General features: G+C 36.0%; 1 protein-coding gene and 1 pseudogene across 1 annotated transcript; one reads left to right on the forward strand and one right to left on the reverse strand.

The window, feature by feature from the left end:
* Positions 1 to 6,503: 6,503 nt before the first annotated feature.
* LOC110690024 lies at positions 6,504 to 16,409 on the forward strand. The gene is made up of 3 exons (XM_021866849.1): positions 6,504 to 6,984; positions 8,275 to 8,334; positions 16,012 to 16,409. Exons 1-2 carry the CDS (start codon positions 6,628 to 6,630, stop codon positions 8,302 to 8,304), a joined length of 387 nt encoding a protein of 128 aa, XP_021722541.1. The 5' UTR covers positions 6,504 to 6,627; the 3' UTR covers positions 8,305 to 8,334; positions 16,012 to 16,409.
* Positions 8,343 to 9,791, reverse strand: LOC110690025 (annotated as a pseudogene).
* Positions 16,410 to 16,898: the final 489 nt, after the last annotated feature.

The following is a 16,898-nucleotide window of genomic DNA, read 5'->3' on the forward strand; positions in this document are numbered from 1 at the left end:
TTGTTGTGCGATTCCTTTGAGAGTCGCTGGGAAACACTTGCACCAGGTGGGATCATCCAACCCTTAAAGGTACATCAGGTTGGTGAATGCCATCAGATGGTCTTCTAGGTTAGTAGTGCCGTCATAGGCGCCTACTAGTACATTTTTCACTTTGGCCGGCTGAGCGGCTTCAGTAATTTCCTTGGAGAAGGCCGACGGCTGTTCACCAAGTCTAAGCAACCGTAGCTGCCAGTCCATAGGTTGGACGTTTTTTGCTGCATGTCCACCAAACGGAGGTGGCTGCAAAAAATACTGTTGTTGCGGCACAAACGGTAAGTTTGGTACCGCCTGGTCGCTATGAAAGCCGGACTGACGGGAGGTGCCGCCTGACTGACTCTCATGATACGACTGAGTATGCCTCATCGAGGCATTTCGCAGACTGTCTTGGGAGTTTGAAGTAGAGGTCGACTCTGACAATCGGTCACTCTTCTTCTGCTCTAGCAGTAGCCGAGCGTCTGTGAATGTTTGCTTCGACCCGTCCGCCTGAATATGACGAACAGGTTTCCTATTTCCTGTAGGAAAACGGAATTTTGTGAAATCAAGGGCAGGTGGCTCCCGCTTCCTAGATTTAGGATGAGGAGTCGCCTCTCGCCCTTGAACTGGCTTCCTCTTCAGTGAAGTGGAGGGTTTCTTAGCCGACTGCTCCTTGACCAGAGCAGGCGGCTTCTTGTTGATCAACTCTTGAATCTCTCCCTTGAAGTCCCTCATGAAGGTCATGAGTTCGTTCCTTGTGATGGGAGCAGATCCATCAGTCGGCTGCTGCCGAACAGGCGGTGCGCCTGCTGGCTCGCTTCCTGTTTGAAGATGTTCCCGTTCCCTTCTTTCGGTATGACGGGTACGTCGGGCCCTTAGGGTCCCGTCTGAATCTGTGTGAGCTTCAACTTCAAATTCATCCTCAGTATCGTGGTCCGACTGAACTTGAGGGTCGTCTAGGGGACGCCTCTCTTCAGGAGTCGGTACAGACTTGGATGCCATCTCAGAAGTACTCTCCCCACAGACGGCGCCAAATGTTTCGGGGTTTTCTGATGTCCTGCGGGAGAGTTACAATACCGAGACTGGAACCGGACGCCTGTACCTGCAAAACAACGGAGACTCCTGGTGGTGGGAGCTCCGCCTCCGACGGTCAAGTTAGTACTTGATTAAGGAGTAATTAATGCGGAAATTAAAGTGATTGGGTCTCTCTAGGTGAGAGTGTTTAATGTAGGTAATCTGTTGTGTTAGCGAGATCAGCCTGTTATTTCTGTATGTAATTAATGTAATCTCCCTTAATGAGGATTAAGGGAGGTATTTATAACCTTGGGAAACGTGCCCATCCTAGGTTTAGGTTAACCTAGGGCTGATTGGGCTTCCCTCGGAAGTTGGGCCTGGGTGGCCGATTTCTCCATTAGGCATGGAGTATGCCACGTGTCATGACATAATAGGTCCAAGGTGGACGAATAAGCGCGTGCCACGTGGCAAGCCCTGACAGTTCCAACTGGGGGACACTTGGCAGGACCTGATTGGCCCACGTGGCGCATTCCGATTGGTGGGAGCAAAATCCCCTAATCACTAGGCAAAAGTATGAAAACACATTTATGTTAGTTGACATTTATTTTCAATGGATGAATCTTGACGATGATGTAGAAACCTATAAGACTCATGTGAAGGATCAGTTTTTTGATTTATATAGAGTCTATGAAATCAAATATGGCACCGTTCCTCGCTCAGGCCTTTCCCAACCATCCAAAAACGTAAGTAAGAAGGCCTAACATTTATTTTCACAAGCTACTAACTTGATTTCAAGGTTTTCAGGTGATTCATTAATCAGGAGAACGCAAAGCGACGTCTCGAAGTTGCAGATGTACCTGAGTTAAGACTTCACCAAAGGCATGGACGACGATGAGATAAACAGCCTCGACCTCCTTGCATGGTGGAAACAACAAAGCGGGAAGCATCCAACTTTGGCGGAAATGGCACGAGACATTCTTCATATCCAAGTCTCCTCTGTTGCCTCCGAACGAGCTTTCAGCGCATCCGGAAGGGTTCTGGACGATAGAAGAACAAGTCTAAAACCCGAAACACTAGAAATGTGCGTGTGTTTCAAAGATTGGTTGGATGCGAAAAATCGCTCACAAGACCGTTCTTACAAGGACAACGACAACGATGAAGGAACCTCTGCTTCCGACCGTTCGGGTTCGACTAGTTCTCAATCTATCCAACTAGCCGATGAAGCCGAAGCCGAAGACGAAGACGAAGACGAGGACGAGCAACAAGAAGAAGAAGAATAGACAATTTTTGTATATTGTACGATTTTAATCATTATCGTTTATCAATATTATCATTATCCAATTTTTGTTTAATACCATCATTTTACGATTTTTTTCATTGTTATCATTGTACAATTCTCTCAACTCAAGTAATAATAATATGAAGTATGCATTATTCACATCCAAAGTCCGATTTGCCTTTTTTCCCCATTTTATTATAATTTGTAAATTAATATAAAAAAAAAAGAAAAATACCAATTAATAATACAAAAAAATATTTAATAAATCATAAACATTAAATTTTAAAGTAATAGTATAAAACTATAAACTAAATATATAAACTTATAAGTAATAAAACATAAATATTCAACTTAATTTATTTTATAACTTATAATTTTATAACTTATAAGTTATAATTATAATTTTATAACTTATAAGTTATAAACTTATAAATTTAAACATAAATATTCAACTTAATTTATTTTATAACTTATAATTTTATAACTTATAAGTTATAATTATAATTTTATAACTTATAAGTTATAAACTTATAAATTTATAACTTATAAAAGTTATAAGTTATAACTTATAAGTTATAGTTATAATTTTATAAATTATAGGTTATAAAATTATAACTTATAAGTTATAATTATAATTTTATAATTTATAAGTTATTAATCGTTAACAAAAAATAAATAAATAAAAAAAATTACAAGGCCAGCATAAAGGTCGGCACGGCACGAGCCCGCCAGGCACGAGGGTCGTGCCAGGCCGTGGGCTAGCCATTGAAATTGGCCGGCACGGCACGGCACGAAAACCTGGGCACACCGGTGACCGTGGCCCGCCAAGCACGACCCGTGGCGGTCCGGTACGGCACGATGCCCAGGTTTAGGGTCGGGTCTAGGTCAGGTCACTTTCGGGTCGGCTAACATTCGGGTCGAGTATGGGTCGGGTCGGGTCAATTCGGGTTTCGGGTCAACTTCGGGTCATGTATCGGGTCAAGTTCGGGTCGGGTCATTCGGGTCAAGTATGTTCGGGTCATATTCGGGTCAGGTCAAAATTTGGTCGGGTCATGTTCGGGTTGTTTTATTTGTGAATCAAGCTCAAATGAATAATTTTATACGGATTATATATTTTTTATTGTTATAATAAAAACTATCAATTCAGTTTATGAGCTTAGCTACGGTTAAAGATGAACAATTTGAGTTACTTTTGGTACGAGACATTTTAAGTTCAATTATAAGGTAATTTTAGTTCAGGACATGTCGGGTATTGGATCTGTTCGGGTCAATTTTGGGTATCAGGTCTGTTCGGGTCAAGCACTTCGGGTCAATTCGGATCGGGTCAACTTCGGATCGGGTCGATTCGGGTGTTGGGTCAGGTTTGGGTCAACTCCATTTTTGGGTCGAGTATGGGTCAGGTCGGGTCAATTTCGGATTTCGAGTCAATTTCGGGTCATGGGTCGGGTCATCGGGTCTCGGTCAGGGATGCCATACACCAATCAACAATTCCCATTTAAGCTATTAATATTTTGATGAGCATGTAATATATTATTTTTAAGTTCTTCCTTCTCAAAATGTGCATAATTACACTACTACGTTGGAATCCTACTTTAACACAACTCATTATATGAGAGAGTATTAAATTTACTACTTGCCTCAATCTATAGATATAAGTGAGTAATAAATAATAATCATGTTTCATAAATAATAATTGTAACTCTTTCTTATAAAATTGAATTAAGTTTGCATTAATTTTTCTTGTTACTTATACTTAAATAATTACATGATTCAGTCCACTTTTAATAAACGGTTTTTTCACCATATACCCTTGAGTTTTTTTGTTTATTCGCCATATACCCCTGAACTTTTTAAAATTCATCATATACCCCTGAGTTTTCACAAAAATACATTATGTACCTCTGATGACTAATGATTGTTAATTTCGTCAGTCATTAGGGTTAATTATGACCTGAAGCCACCCTAAATACATTCCCTTACCCCCGAAACCACCTACATTCCTTTTTCCCACCCCCAAAATCACCCCAAATTTCCTTTTCTCATCCTCAAAATCAACCATACGAATATGATTATGGAAATTTGGAGTGGTTTCGGATGTTAGGGAAAGGAGAGGATCGGTTTCGAGGACGGGGGGAAAGATCTAAGGTAGTTTTGATGCATAATTAACCAAATTTCACTCATCTTGTTTTCATTAGGGGTATATGGTGAATTTTTGTTACAACTTAGGGGTATATGGTGAATTTGAAAAATTTTAGGGGTATGTAGTGAATTAACAAAAAACTCAAGGGTATATGGTGAAAATCCGTTTAATAAACATATCGTGTCATAATTAAATTATTACTTCTTATCATGCTTGTAAACAAGTCATTAAACAAAATTCATCAAACAATCCAAGAATTATATATATATATATATATATATATATATATATATATATATATATTATGATGTCACTTCAATTTTCAAAGTATATAAAATACCTAATATGATACTATGCGAGTATAAAAAATTCATACATGTATACATATTAAATAAAATTTTGGTGAATAGTCACAATCACTAAAAATCATCTTACTCGAATTCTCCGATATTGTAAAAATAATTATTGTCAAAATAAAATTGCATAATAATTAAAATACGCTAAGACTAAAACAAGAAAAAATCTTCTCATGTGAGAAATAAAAACTTGTAGGAAAACTTCTGAAAATAACGACTACTATCATCCGTAACACATATGCATCAAAATCCCTTCCAATTTAAATGGAATCTCGATTTTGACAACTTTGATATGAATTATTACTATAAAAAAAATAACAGTCATTAAAGATATCTTTATAATAAATTAAGACATTTAATGCAAGCAAAATAATCCCTCCAAATTTTTATAGTGCGCACCACTTTAATCGGCACAATTTCTTAGGAGATTGACTTGAATTCTATAAATAATAGGCACAAAGAAATTGATGAATTGTATAAATTTTCATAGTATCAACTAAGTTTAATAAATATACGATCAAAACTATTTAAGGTAAAATTAAGTTATGTATCAACAAATATGTATATTAAAGTGTTCCAATTACTTTAGGATGATTGATTTTGTAGGGTACCCCTCCGTTTCTTTTTATCGGTTATGTTAAGATCTTAAACACTATTCATAATTAGGGATGGCAAACAGATCAGGTCGGGTCAGTTGATTTCGGTCAGCTACCCCCCAACCCGACCCATTTAAGTTTTCGGGTTGAAAACCCCAACTTGAACCTGATATTTTCGGGTTTGGGTCAACCCGAAAGTAACCTAATTTGACTTGATTTTTTATTTTTGGGTTTAAATCAGGTTTTGACCTGAAATTAATCGGGTTCGAGTCAACTCGAAAGTAATCTGGTTTAACTCAATTTTTTGTTTGGGTTTAAATATGATTTTTTTGACCTAATATTGGCTTATACAACCTTAATTTTTTGGAAACTACTTAATTTTCTTTTTAAACAAACTGATATTTTCATTTTTCAAACTAATATTCTCAAGCAAAACACCAAAATTATATAATGAAACTAGCATAATTAACGATTACATATCAAAATAAGATCTACCTACTGAATTACAAATTAGAATTCAAAAGTAACAATTTTTTTTTAAACAGACTTCATATAACATAGTTTTTGGGACGATGTATGTCAAGGCGTGTCATCCTTTCACCCTTTCACACTTCAGGATAGATCCATATTTCGAATTTGAGGGTTTGAAATGTTGAGAAGAGAGAGAAAATTGAAATATGAGGGAGGAAGTTGAAAACGAATGAGTAGTGTGTGAAAAAGTGAAGTAGGCATTTAGGATTTGAGGGTTTTAGTCTACTTTAAGATATTACATAGGCTTGGGCCGAATTTTATTTGTTTTGTTTAGATATTTTTATTTTTGTTTTATTTTTATACTACATATCTATCTTATACAATTCGGGTTATCAGGTTGGGTTGGGGTTGGGGTTGACCCAAAAATAATTTTGGGTTAAGTGGGTCATTTTTGTGTTGAAATTTTCAACCTTAAATTAACCTATTTAATTTCAGGTCGGGTTCGTGTCAACCCATTTAAATTTTCGGGTCGAAAAACTCAATCCTAACCCACTATTTTTAGCTGAGTTTTCGGGTCGGGTTAGCTTAATAGCTTTTGCCACCTTTATTCGTTATACTCCCTCCGTTTTTTTTATTGGTTACGGTCATATTAGTATCACTAGTATCAAGAGGAACTTGCAGACCCCAATAGTATCAAGAGTGAACGGAGGAAGATAAGAGGAGAGAAGAGAGAAGAGAGAGAAATTCAGAAAATTGAGAATGTTGAAGTTCCTGTCAAAGGTGAAGCTAGAGTTCAACGCACTGGACTCCCGTGCAGGTGCGTGCATGGAGTTCTTAGCCCAGTGTAGCGCGGGAAAAGCCAGAGACTCAAACCCCAGTTGCCAAGTCGAAGTTAAGCGTCGCACCGATGATCACCCTCCTCAAATCAAGGTCACCTTCGTCAATGGCGTTGAGGAAGTTTTCGACGCTTCTAAAACCTCTGCTCAATCCATTCGTACTCTCATTCTCGATAAAGGTCAGTACCTTGAAACTGAGCAGATGTTTCGAGATGGTGGTCAAGGTTGGCCTGTCATTATTCCTGAGGAAGAGCTTCGTGAACCTACTCCTAGTATTAAGGTGTGATTTAGGTTCTTGCTGTTTTGATCTGGGTTTGTTGTTTTTCTTTCAAGCATTTTGTCGAACACCTTATGTGCATGTTCTTGTTGGATGCGATTATGTTTATTCGGTATCAATTGTGTTTACTGTTGAAATTTGGGATTGATTTTTGTGTGTTGATGTAACATTTGGGTGAAATTAAGTAATTTTGCCTTTAAAAAAACAGTTATTTTTGTCCTTTTGATGGATTAGGTAATGTTCTTACAAAGCATTTAAAATTTGGGAGTTTAAACAAGGATTTTGTTTGCTGTACCATTTTTTCTTGTTAGGCTAGAAAACTTCGTTCAGTTGGAGAGCTGCTTTGAATTGATTTAGTGTAGTGCCTTATGCTGGTAGTTCAACTTGATGTTATTGGTGGTGCTCCCGTGGGTTTTACCCCATTGTGTATTTAGTCTTTTCCACATTCATTATAGCTCAACTTGAATTTTAATTGTTCCCCGCCCTGCCTAGATTATGATCAATGCAAGAGCTTTCTTTTTCTCGTAATGCTTGACAGTAAATTCCTGTATGGGAGAAAATATTGTGTCTCGGAAAACACTCAAATACAGTTGCCGAAGCTGTTGTACATTAGTAGCAAATGCAGTTGTTTACTTTGGTCCTTGATTGAGCGATTAGAAACTGGGATGGCAAGTACTAATAAAAAAAGTAAAATTGCTAGAATATCTTGGTGCATGTGGTGATATTTCTTCCTCGTTGATTCTTTTCCGGATTGCTTTTGGCCCTAAATTTTATATAAATACAAATGAGAAGGAATGATAAAAAAATATGGGCTCATTGCAGTATTGCACTTGCATTGACGTAGTAATGAGTTGGTGGCCTGGTTCTCCTATGTGCTGGCTTTAACATTTATTGTTGGCTTGGTAGTTGGTATCAGAAATTTCCTTTTTTTTTTTTAACATTTGGCATAGTTGGTTTTTGCCCTGCTGCTTTTATTTCAGCTCAAATCATATTAGCAATCTATTGATTCTATTCAGCATCATGTTTGTATGAAAGCAACTTAAATCTTGATATTGTTGGATTAAGGTACTTCAGAGCATTATTGAAAAGTAAATAAAGATTCCATGCTAACTATTGTTTCATTAGAGTCTAAGAAGTTAAGGTGTATTATTGAAAATTGTTCTTCAGAGAACAATGGTGATCTTGTACACTCCCTTTCCCTCTTCATCATTTAAGATATAATGCTTGGTTTTTGTTTTTTTGTTTTTTTGTTTTTTTGTTTTTTATTTATTTATTTTTTTTTATTTCTTGCAGCCTAGAAAAGCAGAAGACAAAAAGCAATAATTGCCCCTTCTTGAAAAGCTAGCTATGTCAGTAAGTTTTTAATATCTCTTTCCTCATAATACATTGTTTTCATGGAAAGTTATTCTCTGCAATTCTTTTGTAAATACATATTTTTACCAAAAGCTTTGTTTTTTTAGTCTATTCTTCTTTTCTTCCATCTTTTTTTAAATATACTAAGGGTCTAACGGCTAGCCTCTAATTGTAACACCATGATGGCTCTTGGTAATTTGCCTTTTGATGCTGAAAATTCTTATTATTTGGATTTTATTGGACTTTTTCTTAGAGTATATATATAAATGTGCACACTGAATATTGAAAAATTATAGTGTGCAGTCGTAGAAGTCTCATATAAGAACATTAATTAGAATGAAAGTAGTAGAATATACCTAGTTCCAACTTGTGTTGAACTCATATGTGAGATTGATGTGCTTGATATATATGAGCTCGAAAATCTACATACATATATTCATGTTACACCTTTAAAATTTAGCAAAATGCAAAATGCAAAATGATCGGAATCAAAAGAGAAAATGGTTGAAATGTCTTAGGTGCACCATAAATATAGGCTATGTTAATCGGACAAGGCTAAAATTGTGAAGTGTACGTGTCGACACGACACGACATGGACACCGACACGTGTGACCCTTCAATGTGCACTCGGACACTTTCATTAAAAGTGAAGAGAAAAAAAGAGGAGAAACATGAAGAAAAAATAGGGGTGGACGTAATGAAAAATTTAAAGCTTTTGTAATATATTTTATTTATATAAATTTAAGTGACGTATTGACGTGTCCCCGTACCCATGTCCAAATATCGGACAGAGTCCCCGTGTCCTAGAATTTTGGAACTTGCCGGATCGGACACTTGGACACGTGTCCGTGTCCGACCGATCCTGAGTCTATGTAGCATAGAATATAGGTCACCCTACCCAATTTATAACAATGAAAGAATAAAATGCCTTTAGTATTTTATTATTTCCAAACCTCTGTACACTTAATATTACTTCAATAAGCTCCTCATATGGATATATCACCAGGTTGTTGTCAATGATCTTTCAAAAAACTTTCCAATTATCCTTTTGTATCCAGGCCTCTGTTGCACCATCTTCTAGTACTCCACAACGTTTGTCCTAGTATTAATGTACCCATTTTCATCTTAGGAGCAACAGACAAGCTAACATCTTCCATGGTAAACTCTTCTCCGGCTAAGTAAGAAGTGTTGTTCAATTGTGTTTCTATTTTATCAAGAAGCCTAATTAAATGTTTTTCACTCCTCCTTAATACCTGTAGATCTTTCAACTTTTCTTTTGTATCATATTCATTTCTCAGCCTATGGTGATAGGCACTTGTGAGATCAGGAAACTCTGACATCTAGCAAAAAATTTGTGAATTCTGATTTCGGAAATATATAGCCGGTGACTCCCAGGGACATGAGAGAGTGAAATATTTGGGGTTCTGCTCCTGGATTTTGTGCATGCATTCTAGGACTTATCTGCTGCAGCAGAAAGAGACAACTGCCTTTATATGTACCTGCAAACCAAAGGAGCGTTCCATGGAATCAACTTTTCCATCCTTTCAACTCACAATATTACTTGCCAAAATTTCAAGTAAAACTTAAAAGTTTCAAATGAATTCTTATATCTTTAGTAACAAGATTCTTAATCTTTAATCATCGGATAAATACCATATCAGAATTCAAAATCTATATTTCAATTCAGTACCATGAAAAATTTTCAATATTGAATGAAACTTTAGACCCACCTTTAAAAAAGGATAAGGAAATTTGATTCCTTTTTCTATGAAAAAGTATACTTATATTGATTAAAGTTTACTTGTAGAATGAATGATATTATGAAGTATCTAATAGACTGACCTTCACAACAACGACAACAACAAAGCCTGATTTTTATAACCAATGTAAAAAATAATGTCCAAATAATAATAATAATTAATAGGAAAATTTGACCTTTGCTACCACTAAAATGCACCACTTTGATTTTTGCTGCCCATCTAAAATTTTATTTTATTTTACTACCACCCAAAACCTAAAAATATAGGTTTTGCTACCACTTAACAGTTTTCGTTACCCTTCCCTTTTGTCGGGCCCACTTATTTACTTCCTTCCATATTCTTCTCTCTCCATGAACCTCCTCACAGCAGTCCATCCCAAACACCTGGTTATCCTTACATTATAATCCCCATATTCACCCCTTTATTCTCTGAATTTACTCCTAAATAATAAACGGTTAGGACTCACAATTTTTTAATGTTATTTTCTTAAGTTCTCTTTGATAACCCTCTATTTTTTATTTTTCTCATTGGTTGCAAAAAAACTTATTATCTTTGGTAATCATGAATTTTTATAACCAAATATAATAGATATTCTAATTAAAATACTTAACCATGGTCAGTTTTATAATAATTAAATACCTTTTTTTTTATAAAATAAAAAAAACCCACCCCTTCCCACCAGTCCAACACCCTCTCCCTCTCCCTCTCCCTCTCCCCCTCTACTGTTAGTGCCCTGATCACCTTCTCCGTCGACGCCCACGCCTGCGGCCGACCCGACCCCAACTCCCCAACACCCCAACCCCCACCCCCACCCTGAGACCCCCACAAAAATGTAACTGAAATAACTGAAGAAAGCAAAAACCAAAACCCTCTATAGTAATCGTTGTTTGGGTAGCCGAACAAACAAACTAGAAAACAAACAAACAATGGAGACGACGGCAGAATCAACACAAACAAGGTGTTAACATCGACCTTGAACTGGCTCTCTCTGAATCGGTTATCAAACATCTTCATCAAGGCAGTTTTCAGCGATTTAAGCCGTTACTATCCCTTTACTTTGCACCTATAAAGATGTTGTCGTCGATGTCGCCACCGAAAAATTCCTTGCTTTTAGTGTTGAAAGGGAAGGAGTAGGGTCGCTAGCTGGGGAAAGTGCCGGCAGAGAAGGTGGACCGAGTGCCGGCAGTGGAGTGGGAGGGGGAGAGGGAGACGGAGACGGAGAGGGTGGCTGGGTGTGGGGAGGAGGTGGTTTAATTTTTTAAAAATTATTTAATTGTTAAAAATTTAAAAAGAAAAAAAAAAAAAAAAAGAAACTAACTATAGCTGAATATTCAATAAAAAAAAAAGTATCATTAATGTTATAAATAACTTAATATAATAATTCATGATTACCTTAAATAATAAGTTTTTTTGCAATTTACTAAAGAGAAAAAAATTGAGGGTTACCAAAGAAAATTTCCCTTTTTTATTTTGTAAATTGGAGTAACGTAGTTGCTAATTGAGGTATTTGGGATTTTATAGTGATTCTAGGTTCGTTAAATGGAGATAATTGGAGATGTGGGCTCCATGGATGAAAGTTGTGACCGAAATGAAAAATCGTTAATAAGCCGTGCCACACAAAGTTTTTGATAAATTATTTATTTAGCTTTGTTTTTTCCCCCCAAAAGAGGGTAAGATGTAGGTATTGGAGTTTGGTTCCCCAACTTCTTTGTTATGTGGTATACTGTTCGTCAGTGATATTAATGTGCTACAATGAGGCCTTTGCTGTGCTTACAGCCTTACATAACTACCTCCTTAGGTATGTGAAGTTTCTCTTGTTTCTTTCATTCCTTGCCTCCCCCCCCCCCCCCCTTCCCCGTCTACCCCTTTACGGTTTGTTTGGATAGCAAAGTGGAAGGGAAAGGGAAGTAAGGGAAGAAGGAGGAAGAAAGGAAGAGGAGAGAGAAGGTAAGGTTACATAGGAAAGATTTGGTTTATTAAAGAGGAAGGGAAAATGCATAATATCGTTTCCCTTCCGTCTTACCAAATGGTATCCAAACAAGGGAAGATGGATCCCTTTTTTCTCTTCTCTTCCTTTCCCACTAATTTCTCTATCCAAATAAAGTGTTGAAGAGGATCAGAAGAACCTGTATTAGACATTCAAGAAACTAACAAGCAGGGAAGCAGAGTCAAATTCCCTAAACAAAAAAGTACTTGCAACCTATTTTAGGGGAAATAAAAAAAGAAATAAGAAAAAAAAGAGAGCCGAATTCTTCCATTTAGTGTCGAGTCCTTCAAGGTCAATGACATCAGGATCTCTGTCCAAGGTTTAGCTTTTTGTGAAAGACATGTCTCGCATTAAGCACATGTTCTACCAATGCACCAGCCAACATATTACCCTCCCTGTGCTTATAGTATAAGATGACAACCCTGAACCCTCTCATCTGTCAAAATGATAGCACCTAAGTCATGGTTATGAATTAGCGGAGGCCTCTCCAGCATATTCTTCAGAATGAGGGCATCAGTTTCCACCTCCTGAGTGCGAATTTCCTTAATCCAGGTTCAAAGACTTCAAACTTTATCTTATAGTAATTAGCTCTGCGGCAATCAGAGAGGCAACCCTTAATTTAATTATTAAACCAACGATCCACGAGTCATACACCCTCCCCTACAGCCTTCAGCTGTAAACCCTCCGTATGTCATCTGTATTCAGCTTATAGAACCTAGGTGCAGAGGCTTCCGAGTCTAAGCTATAATCAGAATTCGTAGTTCCACTACAGTGATTGTACTTGAAAGATTTTTCATCTTACTTGGATTATTAGCTAATGGAGAATACAGTATTTGAGTATAATGCAAGGAATCAATATTAAGGGGTGGGCATGTTTGTCATAGTCTATTAGTAGTGACTTGGGGAATAAGTTAGAGGTTTGTTAGGAGAGAGTTTTCTATAAATAAGCCTCATTAGGAGGAATAAGGATATGTTGAATATTGTGAGGTTCGTTATTGGGAGAGAGTGAGCCTCTCGAAAGCTCATACTTGGGAGAGCATCCACCTCTCGAAAGTGGAATTATCATTCAAGTTACTTAATTCTCATATTATCAATATCATCATCTTTCTTCCCTAATTTCTGCCATTGTTAGAGCTGTAATGATGTCAGTTCCTAGCATATAACTGATTGAAGAATGAAAAGAAGCATGTTCAAAGCCAATTTAATGATACATATAGCTGAACCATTATTAAGTATTAACAGACCAGAGAAGTAAATAATGAAGATTAAAAAAATAAAAAATAAAAATTTAAAAAAAAATAAAAAAATCTCCCGTCAGGGTTATAGAAAGAGTTGAAATATAAGTCAATTGGCCTATAATTAGTATAGGAGAGCGATTTCAATGTTCCACAGTAGTCAGACAGTCGCAGAAAACATAAAGGTGGTACTCAATATTAGAGTTGCATTGTAACCATCTAGGGAGAGTTACTCATAGTTATCATAGATAGAACGAGATTCCAATGGTTTTTTCCAAAAAGAAGAGGTTTAGGAGGAAGGTGGTGGAAAGGGGGAAGAACCAATTTATAGGCAGAAGTAATAGAAAAATCACTATCCTTGTAACATTCCGAACCAATGAGTTATCCTGACAATTAAAAGAGGTGTCCTGACAGAAGTTGGACGTTGGGAAAAATAAGATGACTGACCCAAGAAAAATTTTCATTTACCATGTATGAGCCATCCTCCAACCCGCCACCACATCTTGAATAGGACAATCCATAAATTAGACCATTTTTTACATAGTAATGATACCACGGAGAAATATCTTCTTCTCATATCAAGAACATCTGAATCTTGTAAAAGATCTCTACCACAAAGAATGTCCCTCCAAATAGGATGAAGGGGATGAACTTGGAATATTTTAACAAAAAAATTAACAAAAAAAAAAAAAAAAAAAAAAAAAAAGAAAAAAAAAAAAAAAAAAAAAGCTGGATTTCTAGCAGTATCCAGCCTCTATAGCTCTAATTCTAAGCTTACCTTGATCCCTTTTTAGCAACCACTTCATCCTTGTCACAAATTAAGATTTGATCATCTAAATCATCTATTTTCTAGCACCCATAAACATATGAATTTGCAAATTTCATCCTAGGATTCTTAGCTGTCTTGACTTTGTAACTTAGTCTCACAAAAGATTTCTACAAATCTTAATTAGATCCTTTATAACACCCAAAAGTAAAAGGCTTAACATACCTTAAAGAGGAAAGGAATTTGAAAATGACATGATAAGAGTATCGCTATCGGGAAAAAAGGACTTTTGCTTGCTACTACTTCCTCTGTCCCTAAAAAATTGCCCCACTACAGTTTTTTTTGGTAAAACTTCTAAAACTTTTACCATGATTTCCTCTATGAATGATAATGGTCATGTGTGATCTTGTTTCGTCTCAATGTATAGATATATAAAATCAGTTTATCAAAGGATATAGCACCTTGAAAATGAGAGGTAGGCACAATGAGATGTCTAAATCGTTGAGGCATAGATTTTGAACAGTTAGCAAATATTGTCAAAAGATTAATGGGTACCCGAAATGGTTGCGAAATTATCTGTGGGACCCTTACCAAACTGAACATATTGGCATAGAAAATGTGAGAGATATGTGCATTTCTACATATATCATAGAGATCTAGAGATTGTGGGGGTTGATTTTGGCACACCAAAAGTTGATTTTGGCACATTGTAAGAGCTTAATTTTCAATGCTCCTCTAACATAAAATAGTGCCAAAATCAATTTTTGGTGTGCCAAAATCATTTCCCAGAAATTGTTTTGAGTGCCTTCCCATTGATATCACCAATGTAATAAGGGAGAGGATTCCCTTGTTGAATACCTCATAAAGGTAAAACAGTTAGTAATAGAACCATTCCAAATAAATGAAATTCCTGAGGTTGTGGCTCAAGTTCTAATGGAATTTGTTAGTTTTGAAGAAAACCAACAAGATTTTTTTACCAGTGAAAGCACTCTCAAAATTGTATCATAAACCTAAGCCAAATTGATTTTCAAAGCCATGATAAATTTTGAAGCAGGAGGAGCTTGGTTGAAAAAATGAGTTGTCTAACAATGTCTTCTAGAACAAAAACTGAGTGGGACTAAACATGTACACTATGTTTGGATAACAATAGTGAAGGGGAAGGAAAAAGAAGGAAGGGAAAGGGAGGTGTGGGGAGGGAGAAGGTGACCTTCCAATTTCCTTCCAAATCTCTCCTAGAACTGGAGGATTTGGTTTATTAAAAGAAGAATGAAAATGGATTCTTCCAATTCCTCTTCTCTCCTTGCATTAGGTATCCAAACAAAGCTTGATGCATCCTTTTTTTTCTCTTCTCTTCCTTTCCCTCCATTTCTCTATATCCAAACATAGTGGTAATCTTAAAAAGGCTAATTCTCTATGATTTTTGTGATAAGGTTGTAAATAGTATTTATATAAACCAATAAGCCTAAAATCTTTGTAAGACTAGAATATAGGAGTTAGAAAAAGTGTTATTGATCTGCTATTGAACAGCTGCATTCTCTATACAATCATACATGTAAATAGTGAGTATTTACATAAATCAATAAGCCTAAATTCTTTGTAAGACTAGAATATAGGAATTAGACAGAGTTATTGATCTGCTACTGAACAGCTGCATTCTCTATACAATCATAGTGAGTGTTTTCCAACAATGTCTGCGAACTATACCTTGCTGGACAGGTTGTACAAGAGATAGATGGTTTATAAGATATAGATAGCTTGTTGATGTAAACTTCTATCATTATTTTATAAGATATGGATAGCTTGTTGATGTAAACTTCTATCATTATTTTATAAGATATGGATATCTTGTTGATGTAAACTTCTATCATTATTTTATTTTTACCTCTCTTACATCGTTGCTGTTTTATTATATTTTATTTTCTTTTTCAGCAAAGAGAAAGCCCGATGAGAGCAGGCAATCACATTGCATAGCACTTTAGCACAGAGGAAATCGGCTTGAAGCCCAAGAAATAGCTTTTCAAGATGGTCAAGTTTTTGAGAATTATTATTTGTATGAATGGGAATGTACGCTCTGGTGCCTGACTGATAAGTGATTAAGTGCAACAATCATGCATTCACTTTACTGCAATAGTATTTCGTGTCAATGGTCGTATAATCTTATTTTACCTTTTCTCCTTTTACTACAAGTATTATAAAAAAAAATTTGTTAGTTTTCTCCTTTTATTTTTGACACTATTCACATGCAATTCTGTGTTCATCTTTTGTATTTTATGCACAAGAAAAACTGTACTTGTGGAATCTTGTTGAATTAGTCTTAATATGTACTTTCAAAAGATTAACTTTTATAATTTTTACTTGAAGATAATTAAAGATATTATTGGTTGAAATTGTGCATTCATCAAGTTAAATTGAATAAAAACAAGAGACTATGAGCTAAGGTTAATTTTTAAATTACCACCCAAAAATGTAACCATTTTCGAACTAACCACCCGTTTAATTTTTTATTCTAAATTACCACCCCTTAAATTAAATAAATGCTCAGATTACCACCCATTTCAAAAATCCGGTGGATTTTCCGTTTGTAGGCCCCACCTAACACTTATTTAAACCATTTTGACTTATTTTTTCCCCGATTTTTCTCCTTAAAAACGCTCTATACTTTAATTCACATTTCCATCCCCAAATTCAACCAAATTTCAAAGAGAAAAAATGTGAATTGGAGTTAGGAGAGTGTTTTAAAGAGAGAAATTGTGGGGAAAAATCAGTCAAAAGGGTCAAAATAAGTGTTAGGTGGGGCCCACATACGAAAAATCCAC

This window comes from Chenopodium quinoa, unplaced genomic scaffold (assembly GCF_001683475.1).
Source record: "Chenopodium quinoa cultivar QQ74 unplaced genomic scaffold, ASM168347v1, whole genome shotgun sequence".
Lineage (NCBI taxonomy): Eukaryota > Viridiplantae > Streptophyta > Magnoliopsida > Caryophyllales > Amaranthaceae > Chenopodium > Chenopodium quinoa.